The sequence below is a fragment of the Camelina sativa genome, chromosome 10 (genome assembly GCF_030686135.1).
Source record: "Camelina sativa cultivar CO46 ecotype springtype chromosome 10, ASM3068613v1".
Classification (NCBI taxonomy): domain Eukaryota; kingdom Viridiplantae; phylum Streptophyta; class Magnoliopsida; order Brassicales; family Brassicaceae; genus Camelina; species Camelina sativa.
The window spans coordinates 7,500,533-7,513,252 of NC_141889.1; the positions used below are offsets into that span (position 1 = coordinate 7,500,533).

The 12,720-nt window shown below is 40.4% G+C and overlaps 3 protein-coding genes and 1 pseudogene across 3 annotated transcripts; 3 read left to right on the forward strand and 1 right to left on the reverse strand.

Annotated features, from left to right (window-relative positions):
* Nucleotides 1-9: 9 nt before the first annotated feature.
* LOC104717892 (putative inactive ATP-dependent zinc metalloprotease FTSHI 1, chloroplastic) lies at nucleotides 10-5,322 on the reverse strand. The gene is made up of 14 exons (XM_010435537.3): nucleotides 4,375-5,322; nucleotides 4,191-4,275; nucleotides 3,579-4,013; nucleotides 3,447-3,500; nucleotides 3,287-3,352; nucleotides 2,765-2,860; nucleotides 2,237-2,365; nucleotides 2,102-2,154; nucleotides 1,791-1,986; nucleotides 1,502-1,616; nucleotides 1,006-1,364; nucleotides 743-855; nucleotides 416-665; nucleotides 10-345 (listed from the first exon to the last, which is right to left on the reverse strand). The coding sequence occupies exons 1-14, from the start codon at nucleotides 5,073-5,075 to the stop codon at nucleotides 148-150; spliced, it is 2,850 nt and encodes a 949-aa protein (XP_010433839.1). The 5' UTR covers nucleotides 5,076-5,322; the 3' UTR covers nucleotides 10-147.
* Nucleotides 5,323-5,502: 180 nt separating this feature from the next.
* LOC104717891 (uncharacterized) lies at nucleotides 5,503-6,242 on the forward strand. Its single transcript, XM_010435535.3, has one exon. The coding sequence runs from the start codon at nucleotides 5,503-5,505 to the stop codon at nucleotides 6,103-6,105; it is 603 nt and encodes a 200-aa protein (XP_010433837.2). The 3' UTR covers nucleotides 6,106-6,242.
* Nucleotides 6,243-6,551: 309 nt separating this feature from the next.
* Nucleotides 6,552-8,014, forward strand: LOC104720151 (uncharacterized; annotated as a pseudogene).
* A 491-nt stretch (nucleotides 8,015-8,505) lies between these two features.
* LOC147935874 (uncharacterized) lies at nucleotides 8,506-9,228 on the forward strand. Its single transcript, XM_087468498.1, has one exon. It carries the CDS (start codon nucleotides 8,506-8,508, stop codon nucleotides 9,226-9,228), a length of 723 nt encoding a protein of 240 aa, XP_087324624.1.
* The last annotated feature ends 3,492 nt before the right edge of the window (nucleotides 9,229-12,720 follow it).

Genomic DNA, 12,720 nt, shown 5'->3' on the forward strand with positions numbered 1-12,720 from the left:
AAAAGTGTCTTTGACCCAAGTTTTTTCTTTTATTCCTGTAAAATCAAAAGTCCGAAACTTCAGATATTGAGTCAAAAGTTACAATGCCGGACAAAGAATAAACCTAAGCTTGGTGGTCTGATGTCTCCGGGAGACGGGTTGCCGGAATCATGCTTGAGCATTGATGTCGGTAGAGTGGTTAACAAGGACAAAGTCGCCGGATTCATGCCGGAGATGTTCAGGGACAAAAGGAAGACTTCCCGGATTCTGCTCTTGTAAGAGCAAATTCAATGGAGTTTCAGGAGGGTACTGGTCAAGTATGAAATCTATTGCTTCTCCGCTTATCTCCTTTTGGTTCAATAGAACCTACACGCACAAAATAAAAGTGTGAATAAGCAATGAAAGCTGCAACTGCGGTTAAATGTCTGAAAATTACCTTAACGGTTTTGAGAAGAGCGGTTTGGTTTTGTGTGAGGAGAGCAACTGTTTTGTCATACATCTGGCTAATGAGTTCTTCGCTTCTCTGTGCAACTTCATCGTCCATGTTGAAGTTAATAGGCGGCTCGACGAGGTCATCGTCTTCATAGAGAGATCCTTCAAAGTCTAAGCGTGGTCCAACGAACTGAGCCCTCTTTCTCCATGGTGGTGGTTCGCCATGTATCACCATTGGGTTCTCCAGGTTCCATCTGATATCCAAATATATAATTCTTGAGCAAGAAGCTTTTACTTTAAAAAGAAATGTGAAGACAAAATTGGGCCTCACATAGTTAAGATTTTACGAGCTAGCCATGAGGCGTCAGAGAGATAATCAACTGATGCCTTTGAAGTATCTGAGCCGTATATCACTTGTTCTGCAGCTCTTCCTGCGAGCAAGACCTTTGCAACAGAAATTTTTGCAAGTTTAAACTCATAATATCATATACAGGTGGGCATATAAACCAAACTGAACCGAAAAACTAAATGCTTAGGACCAATAATATGAATGAAATGAAATAAGAGGTTTTTAATAGAGAAAAAGAGAAGGACCTGAAGACGATGAAGCAGTTGTGGAAGACGACCAAACATGTAGGATTCATCATCAAGTCGATGAAACACAACTTGAGACAGTGTCTGACCACGAGGGATGATAGATATGCGATCGCACCGCTCAATCTTCGCATTCTCGTACCGCAATAAAAGATGAGACGTGATTGCCACTCCGGCTTCAGTTGTGGCTCTACGACACTGACCTTGATGTCCCAATTCTAAACCAATACGTGTCGGCCCAACAGTGAGTCTGTCAACAGCGTCGTCCATATCTGATTGAAGAATTGAGCTATGCGTTTTCCTGACAGCTACAAGAGCAGCCTCTTGAACCAACTGTGCCAGTTTTGCTCCAGACCATCCTGTATTCAATATAAACCATTACTTTAATAAAAGTTTTATACAGACCAATATGTTCAGACACATAACTTCTCTGTGGAAAAAGGCACACCAATAGCAGAACAATTATTCTCTGAAACATCAGTTGTAGATTTTATACCTGGCAAGTTACTTGCATAGGATGATAAGTCAACAGAATCTGACATCTTGACTTTGCTGGCGTGAATCTTCAGAATATCCAGTCTCCCTTTCGCATTAGGGGGACGGACTCTTATCTGATAAGAAGATTCACTTTCACGGTCTTTCAGAAATTCTTAGCATACTATATATTAATGCGAGAAAACATCAAATGGCTTACGATTGTGGTTTGGTAGATTATTAATTTGAAATAACTGCCCTAAAAAATCTGAGATAACCAGAAGATTGTGTGCCTAAATTTTGTAACAAACCTTTCTATCAAATCGACCTGGACGTAGAAGAGCAGGATCTAACAAATCTCTGCGATTGGTGGCACCCAAGAAAATCACACCTTTGCCGGTGTCAAAACCATCAAGCTCGATGAGTAGCTGGTTCAATGTGGTCTCTCTTTCTTGAGTGGCCGCATTGTACAACTGGTCTGAGTTTTCCTTGAAAATCCCTTGACGTCTAACGAATACCAAAATATAGAGACATCAGTGAAACTCCGTCTCAAGTTAAAAAATTGCGCAGGAAGGCAGTAACTATATCAAAATCTAGATAAAGGGATGAAAATTGTGTATACCGAGTTGCTAAGGCATCAATTTCATCGATAAAAATAACGGATGGCTTGTTTACCTGCACAAGGACATGGACATCATCAAATACTATTGAACATCTCTGCACAGTTATGCATAAATACACATATATGTCCAATCACCTTAGCTCTTTTAAACAGATCTCTGATACGCGCTGAACCAACTCCAACAAGAACTTCAACAAATTCAGATCCTGCCATTTGGTAGAAAGGCACACCAGCTTCCCCCGCAATGGCTTTTGCAACGAGTGTCTATGAAAACAAAACAGGTTAGGTTAGGCTATATATTGCTAGCAATTGGGTTGTCAAAAAATCGTTGTAAAAAAAGCTACTCGACTACAACAAGAGGTTAACTGATCATTGACAATTTTATAGGACATTACAATTGTATAAGACATTGACATTTTATAAGATCTCAAGCGAGAATAGGGAATCAGTAATGACTTTACAATAGCATCTAAACATTCAAAACTTCATTTAGACAAATTTCAGGTTTTAAGTGAAGCAGTAAGTGATGAAAGATCGTTCTAGTATCAGTTATCACTATAGTCTTTCTTAGTATTCTAGAGTATAATCCTGCTATAAAAATACTATCCACTACTTAAACAATGAATCTTTTAGATTGGCATTAACATAGATGGTTAGACATACCTTGCCACAACCTGGGGGACCCTCCAGAAGAACTCCGTGAGGAGGTTTAATACCCATTTTATCAAACAAGTCGGGATTCTTCAAGTACTTTACAAGCTGTCAAGAAATGTGATAAGCGTAATGAGAGGTTAGTAAGCTTCTGTTCCCGGTTTCTTTCGAAATTCCAAGATTTCAAAGAAACTATGTCCACAACTTTATACTTGATGTAGCAGTAAATTTATTCCTAAGCAATCTAAATCCAAATATGAAAAGAAAAAGCTAACTAAGAGTGCACATATTAGAAAAAGAGATCCATACTCAGGGAAGAACTGATGCAAGCATAACAAAAGAAGGAAATTCAAGCACAATAAGCAAGCACGTATATTATTCATTATTATGAATAAGTTTCTTGCATATAAAAATTCATCAAAGTTGGCATTGAACTTAGAAGATGTATTACAAGTGCATGCAATGTTGGGAAAACAAGCTTAAGGTTATAAATTTATTAGTAATAATTTTGTGAGGAATTTGGTCAAGCAATACCTCTTGAAGTTCGTCAACTGCTTCATCAATCCCTGCAACATCAGCGAATTTAACACCGGTTGAACCCTGTAACATAATCATTCAATGTCATCAAAAACTCAACCAAAAAGGTATTAGAACTGAAGAAACGTGCATATAGGAGTAATGGTTAGAATCTTACATCAACACGAGCTTCTGCTTTAGACTGAGAAAAAGCAATCCCTTGCCATAAGTCCTGCAAAAAAAATTTATGTGATTGAGAGCAAAAGCAATATCACTGAAATCATGTACAGCACGCATTAAAGTATCATACCCATTTTCTAAAGTTCTTTGGTCTTCGTGAAAGAGTGAAACGAACAAGAAGAACCATAGTCATGACAACAAGTAGGATTGGTTTCAGCATCTCCAGGCTTGATGATACACCACCAAATGTGTAAAAATCAGAAATCCTTGAGAAGATCCCCCCATCGGCGAGAACATCAACAAGGTAATCCCATACTTTTTCAAGAACACCAAGGAAGATGCCCACAAAAAGTTTGAGGAATGGCTTTGCTATAGGCCAAACAACATAAACTGTAGTGACAAAGGCGAAACTAGTGACTGCAAAAACAGCCGAGGCTAAGAATCCCCCAACAACAACTGCCGCTGCGGCAATAACTGCTGTCACCATTCCCAGCTCAACCATCACTCTACTTGAAATAGAAGACGCAACTGGGTTTGGGAAGTCTGCCACTTTTCCAACCCAAGACTGTAAATAAAACATTCAATAGCAGAAAACTAAGTCAATAACCGAACACAATACTTTTGTTTGTCAACCTAGCGGATAGATTCTGAAAAATTCCTAACCAACACAGTACAAAAATATCGAGGACAGTAGATAATATAATCTAGTAGATAAGATCCAAATGAACGAAAGAGTGATCACCGTCCTGTGCCTTTCTATTTCGTACTGGGGACCCGTGTACTCTTTCAGAAGAGCTTGAGCTTCTCCAAGTTCAAGCTTCATTGACCTATCAAGAAACAGAACAATAAGAAATCAAAGCAAATATTCTCCATACATAAAAAAATAACACACTTTATCTTCTTTTTTCTTAATCCAAGTAATTCACCATTTGGTTCTCTGTAAGCTCTTGACTCCAGGAATCTCCTTAAGATCAACAATGAAATCTCTATAGCCACTCGTATAAGGACGACCAGAAACATCCTTGGATGTAAGCAGCTTCACTTTATCATTCTTCATAGCTTTTCTAAAATCCTCCAAGCTCATCTTTGGTAAATCTTTCACAGTTCTCTCAAACTCATCTTCCTCAGATAGCTCTGGCCCAAAAACTTGCTCAGGAACATAGAGTTTCCCCCTGTATTCCCTCAAAATATCACTCAAATAAACAGACTCATTCACACTTTCGCTTTTCTCCGTCTCCACCTTCGTCTCCGAATCAAGCTTCCTTCTAATAAATTCAAACGCACCAGACGACGCATTGGCGCCGCCTTTGCTTAAATCCTCTCTCTCCTTAAGATTATAAAGCTTATCCCCAACTCGGTAACGAGGTTCCACCTGACTAGGATTCTCCTTCAAAACCCTAGTTACGAAATCATCAACATCAGCAGCTTGGGGTTTGTTCGTCTCCCCAGATTTTTTCAATTCGCACAAAACCGTAAACGACCGGCGCAGAATCGGACCTCTCCATCGAGTTTTCGCTGAGAAATTAGATGCATTCGCGTGTTTCCAGATCGTTTTCTTGGGAATATCTGAGATACTTTTGGGTAAACGAGTACCACCGAATGAGAAGACAGTGTCTACAGAAGCCATATCACCATGTAACAGAAGAGAAGAAAGAAGCTTCACTGACTGACACTAGTAAGATCGAATTGCATTTGAGAATTTTGAATTTGCCTTTTGGTTATTATGGATTCTTCTGGATAAGAAGAGAAAAAGAGCAAATCGGGTTTTTTTTAATTACTCAGTCAGGGGTTTGTTGTTCAGTTAACTCCCACGGCCAACACTATACTGGTTCAATAACCGGTTCCGGTTCAGGTTGTTCAGTTTATATTATTTCTTTGTCTTATAGCGCTCTAGTCGGCCACCTTCACACGTCCAAACTCCATTATCACTATGTCCAAACAGATAGCCTTTTTAGCTTTACACGACGCTTGCTTTACCTTTTATCTCCACCCAACCAGCGAACAATTAAAACATTGCTACCAAACACATTATCTCCTCCATCAAAAAAAAAAAAATGTCGAAGTCTTCTTCAAACCTTGCTTCATGCGCCGTCGCCACGCTTTTCATCGTTTTCCTTATCATCGCCGCTTTAACTGTTTATCTAACTGTATTTAGACCGAGAGATCCAGAGATCTCCGTCACTAGTGTTAAGGTCCCGTCATTCTCCGTCGCGAACGGCTCCGTCAGTTTCACTTACTCCCAATTCTCCGCCGTTAGAAACCCTAACCGCGCATCTTTCTCGCACTACAACAACGTAATCCAGCTCTTCTACTACGGAAACCGGATCGGTTCCACTTTTATACCCGCTGGTGAGATCGAATCGGGTCAAACGAAACGCATGTCTGCTGATTTCTCGGTACAGTCGTTTCCTTTAGCGGTGGCCTCTGCTTTTCAGATCTCCGCCGCCGAATTTCGAAATCCCGGATCAGCCGGTTACGGAACCGGGTTAGTGGAGTTGGATAAGCGGTCCGGGTCATCGGTGGAAATAGAGTCGAAGCTGGAGATGGCGGGTCGGGTCCGGGTTGTTGGTTTGTTTACTCACCGTATCGCGGCAAAATGTACCTGTAGGATTGTGATTTCCACGAGTGATGGTTCGATCGTAGCCGTCCGTTGTTGATAGTTGATAATATAATATACTGTAACAGTCTTTTCTGATACATTTAAAAGTTTAGAAATTTGCAAATATAAATACAAAAATTTTGTACCTGCAATGTTATTTGAAATAATTGAAATGCTTTCCTAAAGCTTTCATAATCATATAGACCACCCTTTTTTGGGCTCAAGACCTTCTCTCTTAACTAGTGTCTTCCATTAGGATAAGAGGAGCACATTTAGACCGGAAAAACTCTTTCCACCAAGCCGCAATTTCCTGTTTACATGCTTTAATGGCATTTTTCATCAAATCTTAAGAGAGATTAGGGTTTGTTCTTCGTTTGTTCAAGATATTAAGGGTTTGATTTTCGTTTTGGAGGAGAAATAGAAAGTTTGGACAGAAGATTCGTAAGGAATTTGTGGTGGGAGTTTGAGTAGAGGGTAGAGAGTTGGAAAAGCTTTGTAGAATCGATGTCTTCGTCCATGGATAAGGCCCTTATGGCGATGTCGTTGGAGGAGGAAGAGGAACAGCCTTTTGTGATGCCGGATAAACCATAATTCATGTCTATGGAGAGAAATGCTATCAGTTTAATCGGTCAGACGCTAAATCCAGAGTGTCAACCCATGAAGAATATGATATCAGTGATGCCAAGGAAATGGCAGAAGCCGGGAAAAATGAGGGGTGTGGTGTTATCAAATGAAAAATTCCATTTTATCTTTAACTCGGAACATGACCTGGAGGAAGTTTTATCAAAAGGAGCACATACGTACAATGATTGGTCTCTGGCAGTGGATCGATGGTACGAAAATCCCCTAGCAAATTATTTGCAGGTTATACCACTATGGGTCCAGATTTGGAATATGCCGGTGAATTTCTATACTGTCAAGGCTATCACAGCGTTGGGAGAACTGATAGGTGAGGTGAAGGAAGTAGCTTTTGACCCAAAAAAGGTTCAGACACAAGAGTTCGTTAGGGTGAAAGTTCTGTTTGATGTGTCTAGACCTTTGCGTAGGTCTAAAGAAGTAACTTTGCCAAATGGAAGCTCAACAGTAGTAAGGTTTCAATATGAGAGAGTTCATAAACGCTGCTATGAATGCCAGAGGTTGACTCATGAAAGAGAGTCTTGCCCATTTTGGTAAAGAAGAATGAAGTGATGGCGGCTGCTAGAAAGGCTGGTAATCCTATCCCAAAAACACCAAAACCAGCTTTCCTAAAAGAGTCGGATCCTTTGTTCGAAGCGATCAGAGAGGATCAGGTGGGTTTGGATCCAGTAATGGGTCACCAAAGGATTGTAACTGAGGTACTAGAAGGAATGCGGCAATACCTTGTTGCAGATACTAAGGAGGATTGGCAAGTGAAAGTGGACAGAATCAGAAAATCAGTAAGAGAGGTTGAGCAAGACCCGATAGCAACAAAGACAATACTGAGATTGGAAGCCCTTCCAGTGGTGCATCCGGATGTTAATAAGGAGAAGGGAAGGGTTTTTGGTTTTGAAGCTCAAGAAGTAGAGGATATACCTAAGGAGAGGCAGGGTGGTGAATCGCTACTAAGGATGTCAGGGCTGGTGCAGAGTATGGACAGGACCTGGCTAGGAGAGTCACAGTCTAATCAAAGGTTAGAGTTAAGATCTTTTCTTGCTATGGCTCAACCTTTTCAGGATAGAGTAATGGGGTCTAGTCCTGCCTTTTTTGAGGTTGGAACTTCCGGCTCTATCCCACAAAGGGCTAAGACTAGAAAGAGACTTCCACAAAGAGTCAGAAAGTTCAAACAAAAGGAAAAAGAAGGATCTGGAGCAGAAAAGGGGAGTCAGGGGGCTCAAAGTAGGGGAAGGAAAGATAAGAGAAAAGCAGATGACGAAGGTCAAAGCACTGCAAAATACATGAAGCTTGATCCTAAGAAGGTGATCCCACATGAGCGATCGCCCAATGCTTAATGAGCATCATTAGTTGGAATTGCCAAGGATTGGGACGGTCTCAAGACTTGGTGATTCCTAGGCTCAAGGAACTGCGTAAAAAGCATTTCCCGGAAGTCTTGTTTCTAATGGAGACTATGCAGTGTAGAGATAACTTATGTGATATTCAATGTTTGTTCGGGTATGATAGACTATCTACAGTGGAGCCAGTTGGTAAGAGTGGGGGTTTTGCGATAATGTGGAAAGTAGTGTACAGCTGAATTTTTTGTCGGAGGATAAGAATTTGATAGACGTTCAAGTGCAGTTTGGATCTTCAAATTTTTTATCTTTCTTGTGTTTATGGTGATCCGGATGAAAGTCTAAGAAGTAAAGTTTGGGAGAGATTAGCTTGTGTGGGGTGTGGGAGAAAGGATCGATGGTGCATGATAGGAGATTTCAATGCCATTCTGCATAATGGTGAAAAAATTGGGGGCCCAAGGAGAAGCAAAAATTTTTTCAAACCTTTTGCACAAATGCTGGAGCAGTCGGGTATGGTTGAACTCCCGAGTTCAGGGAACAGTTTCACGTGGGCAGGAAGAAGAGGGGATCATTGGATTCAGAGTAGGTTAGATAGAGCTTTTGGTAACAAGGAGTGGTCAGATGCATTCCCAGCCTCTAATCAAGGATTTTTGGAGATGAGAGGGTCTGATCACCGACCTATTCTGCTTAGTCTGATGTCTTCGCAGGACTCGTACAAAGGCCAGTTTCGCTTTGATAAGAGGTTTCTGCATAAAAATGGAGTTAAACAAGCTATCTCAAAGGCTTGGAAACCGGATAATGATAATGATGGCTTTGTGGTATCGCATAGACTAAGGGATTGCAGGAAGGCCTTGAGCTCTTGGAAAAAGAAGAATGTGCTGAATTCAAAAATTAAAATCCATCAATGTGAACAGGCTCTTGAAAAAGTGCAATCAGAGAGATGGCCATCCTTGAACAGAGTCCATATCCTGAAGAGAGAATTGTGTAAGGCTTACAAGGAGGAAGAAATATATTGGAGTCAAAGAAGCCGGAAAAGTTGGTTGAGGTCTGGTAACAAGAATTCGAAATATTTCCATGGTGTGGTTAAGGGGAATAGAGCTCGTAAGAGAATTGAGATTCTCATAGACTCCAGTGGTGTCTCGAAGAAATCAGAAGCGGCAAAGGGGGAAGTGGCGACAGAATATTTCAACAACCTTTTCAAGTCTTCTAATCCGTAGAGCTTTCATGCGTGGTTTTCGGATTTCCCGGGTGAGGTTACAGAGGAAATGAATGTTAGCTTGATGGAGAAGGTGACAGCTGAGGAGGTCAAAGCTGTTATTTTCTCCATAGATGCATCAAAGGCCCCTGAACCTGATGGAATGTCGGCTATGTTTTTCCAGCAATATTGGGATGTGGTGGAGAAACAAGTTACAAAGGAAGTCATGGGCTTTTTCGAATCAGGGGTGTTCCCATCATAATGGAATTATACACACCTGTGTTTACTCCCTAAGATATTGCACCCCAAGGAAATGAAGGATCTAAGACCGATAAGCTTATGTTCAGTTTTATATAAAGTGATTTCCAAGATAGTGGTATCAAGAATGCAGCCTATTCTGTCGTTATTGGTATCTGTGAATCAGTCAGCCTTCGTAGCAGAAAGATTGATATCAGATAACATTTTTGTGGCGCATGAAATTGTACATAGCCTTTTAGCTAATCAAGATATATCAGCTCAAGAACTAGCTATGAAAACGGACATGTCAAAGGCATATGATCGGGTTGAATGGAGTTATTTGAGAGCATTGTTGTTAGCTATGGGTTTTCACAGTGGGTGGGTTGAAAGGGTAATGCACTGTGTTTCTACTGTCACTTGCTCAGTCCTGATAAATTATCAGCCATTTGGAATGATAAAACCAGAGAGGGGGATGAGGCAGAGAGATCCATTATCTCCTTTTTTGTTTGTGTTGTGCACAGAAGGGTTATCACATCTGTTAAACAAAGGACAAGCCGAAGGAAAACTAAAAGGAATCAAGTTTTCGGAAGAGGGACCAGAGGTACATCATTTGCTATTAGCAGATGATAGCTTGTTCATGTGTAAAGCAACATTGGATCAGGTCTCTTTTCTCCAAGAAACGCTGACCAAGTATGGAAATGCCACAAGCCAAGTTATTAACCTAAACAAATCAACAATCACTTTTGGTACAAAGGTGGAATCTGATGTGAGACTCAGCATACAAAGAAAGACATGGATTTTCAAGGAAGGAGGAACGGGAGTGTATCTTGGCTTACCGAAATGCTTCAGTGGATCAAAGATTGAATTATTGGGATATCTAAAAGATAGGCTGAAGAGCAAACTGTCGGATTGGTTCACAAAGTTCTCGTACCAAGGGGGCAAGGAGGTTCTGCTCAAATCAGTGGCTTTGTCTATGCCAGTTTTTGGGATGTCATGTTTCAAACTACCAAAGACTACATGCAGTAATTTGGCTAGTGTGATGGCGGATTTCTGGTGGAGCAGTGAAGAGCACGCAAGGAAAATACACTGGGTTAGTTGGGAAAAGATGTGTTTACCAAAGGCGCAGGGGGGTATGGGATTTAGAGATATTCAGACCTTTAATCAGGCTCTCCTAGCAAAACAAGCATGGAGAATCTTACAATCTCCACACTGCTTATTTGCTCAGCTCATGAAAAGCAGGTACTTCCCCTATACAAGGTTCCTTGATGCACCGTTAGGTACGAGACCTTCTTATGCTTGGAAAAGTATTTTATTTGGGAGGGAACTATTAGTGAAAGGATTAAGGAAGAATGTGGGAAATGGAATATCTTTTAGGGTGTGGATTGATGAGTGGATCGAAGATGAAGAGGGGTGGAGAGCACCGTGGGGAAGAAATAATTTCTTCAATCCGGATTTGCGAGTATCAGAATTGATAGATGGTAATCAAAGAGATTGTGACAGATAGAAGCTTAGGGAAAACTTTTTCCCTGCAGACATCCAAAGAATTTTGAAGATCAAACCAGTCACGGAGCAAGAGGACTATTACTCGTGGAAATACAATCAGAGTGGGGATTTCTCTGTGAAATCAGCATACTGGCTAGCATCCCAAACGCTCAATGATCAGGTGAGATTGGAAGCTGCACAGTTACCTTCCACCAATGAACTAAAAGAGAAAGTGTGGTTGATGAGAGATGTCAAACTTGTGGAGAGGAGGGGGAATCTGTGAATCATGTTTTATTCACATGTCCATTAGCGAGACAAACCTGGGCTCTAACAGGCATTCCTACTCCCGAGTATGGTCTCCATATGGGTCGGTGTTTTCTAATATTCAATACCTGCTCCTGAATATGAAGAATAAGGAGTGGCCGGAAGAACTAAGGCAGTCATTTCCATGGACTATGTGTAGGATTTAGAAAAACAGAAACCTTTTATCTTTTGAAGGCAAAGGTTTTACGCCTATGGAAACGACAGAGAAAATTAGGGAGGACTGGATGGAATGGAGGGAGGCTCAAATAGTGGAACCAACTGAAGAAGAGTTGGGGGAAACGGGGCGTACAAGGGTAGAGGTGCATGTAAGAAAGATGGGAGGACATAAGAAAAGAGGATGGAGAACACCGGCTTTAAATTGGGTCAAATGTAATGTCAGTGTGTCTTGGTCAAGAAGGAATAAGCTAGCAGGAGTAGCTTGGGTTCTGAGAAATCAGGACGGAAGGGTTACGTTACATAGCAGACGAGCTTTTGCTGGTGTGAAAGATAAAGAGGAAGCACAACTAAAAGGGTTAATGTGGGCTATTGAGGCCATGAGGAGTCATGGAGTGGAGAAAGTAACTTTTGCGTTGCAGGTTGAGGTATTGGTAAAGGTTATTTCCAAGCCAACGAGGTGGTCTTCATTTAGATATCAATCTACGGAGGTGAGGAGAGCCTTAAGTTGGTGTAAGGATTAGAATTTTATTTTGGAAAACTCGGTCTCAAACAGAGGAGCTGCTCTGATAGCATAAAGCGTAATTTAGGATGGCCGACTACAGTCGTATGTAGCTTTGGGACATCCAATGTAGCTTGATGGTTTGTTCAGAGAAGAAGAAGAACAGAGGGGCTGTTTGATTGTGAGTTTTTTGGGCCATGATAAGGGTCAATTTTTTTGTATAGGCCTGGAAAAAGGCTTAGAGTAGTAAGGGGTTAATAGATCGGTTAAATTTGTGAACTAATCACAAGATATGTATGGTTTATGGTACAATCTAATTCTATATAATACAACGTCAGTTGACAAAAATTGAAATGCTTTCAGATTTTGTACTGTATGTATACCTTACCACTTACAAGTTTTTTTAAAAAAAAAGAAACCATATTTACCATTCATGTAAAGAAGCCTAAAAAACACATGTCATTAATAAATGTTTGACCCTCTAAAATCAATGTGTTTTCACATTAATAAATAAAGTGATGACGATAAAATGCAGATGAAAGATGTAAAATCCAAGAGCCTCAAAAACATGTGATTCTTTGTAACGTTTGTAAGTCTTTTATTCTCTCACACATGATTTCATATACCGGATTATATACTTACTTTGTTTCATCATAAATGTCGTTTGAAATTTTTCATACATATTTAAAAACAGTTAAATTTAGCTAACTATGGCCATGAATGTTTAGGAAAATTTTAAAGGTTTTTAGATTATAGATTTTACTTTTCAAATTTTATTTTTGGTTTTAGATTTTGTAAACGATTTCATATACAACA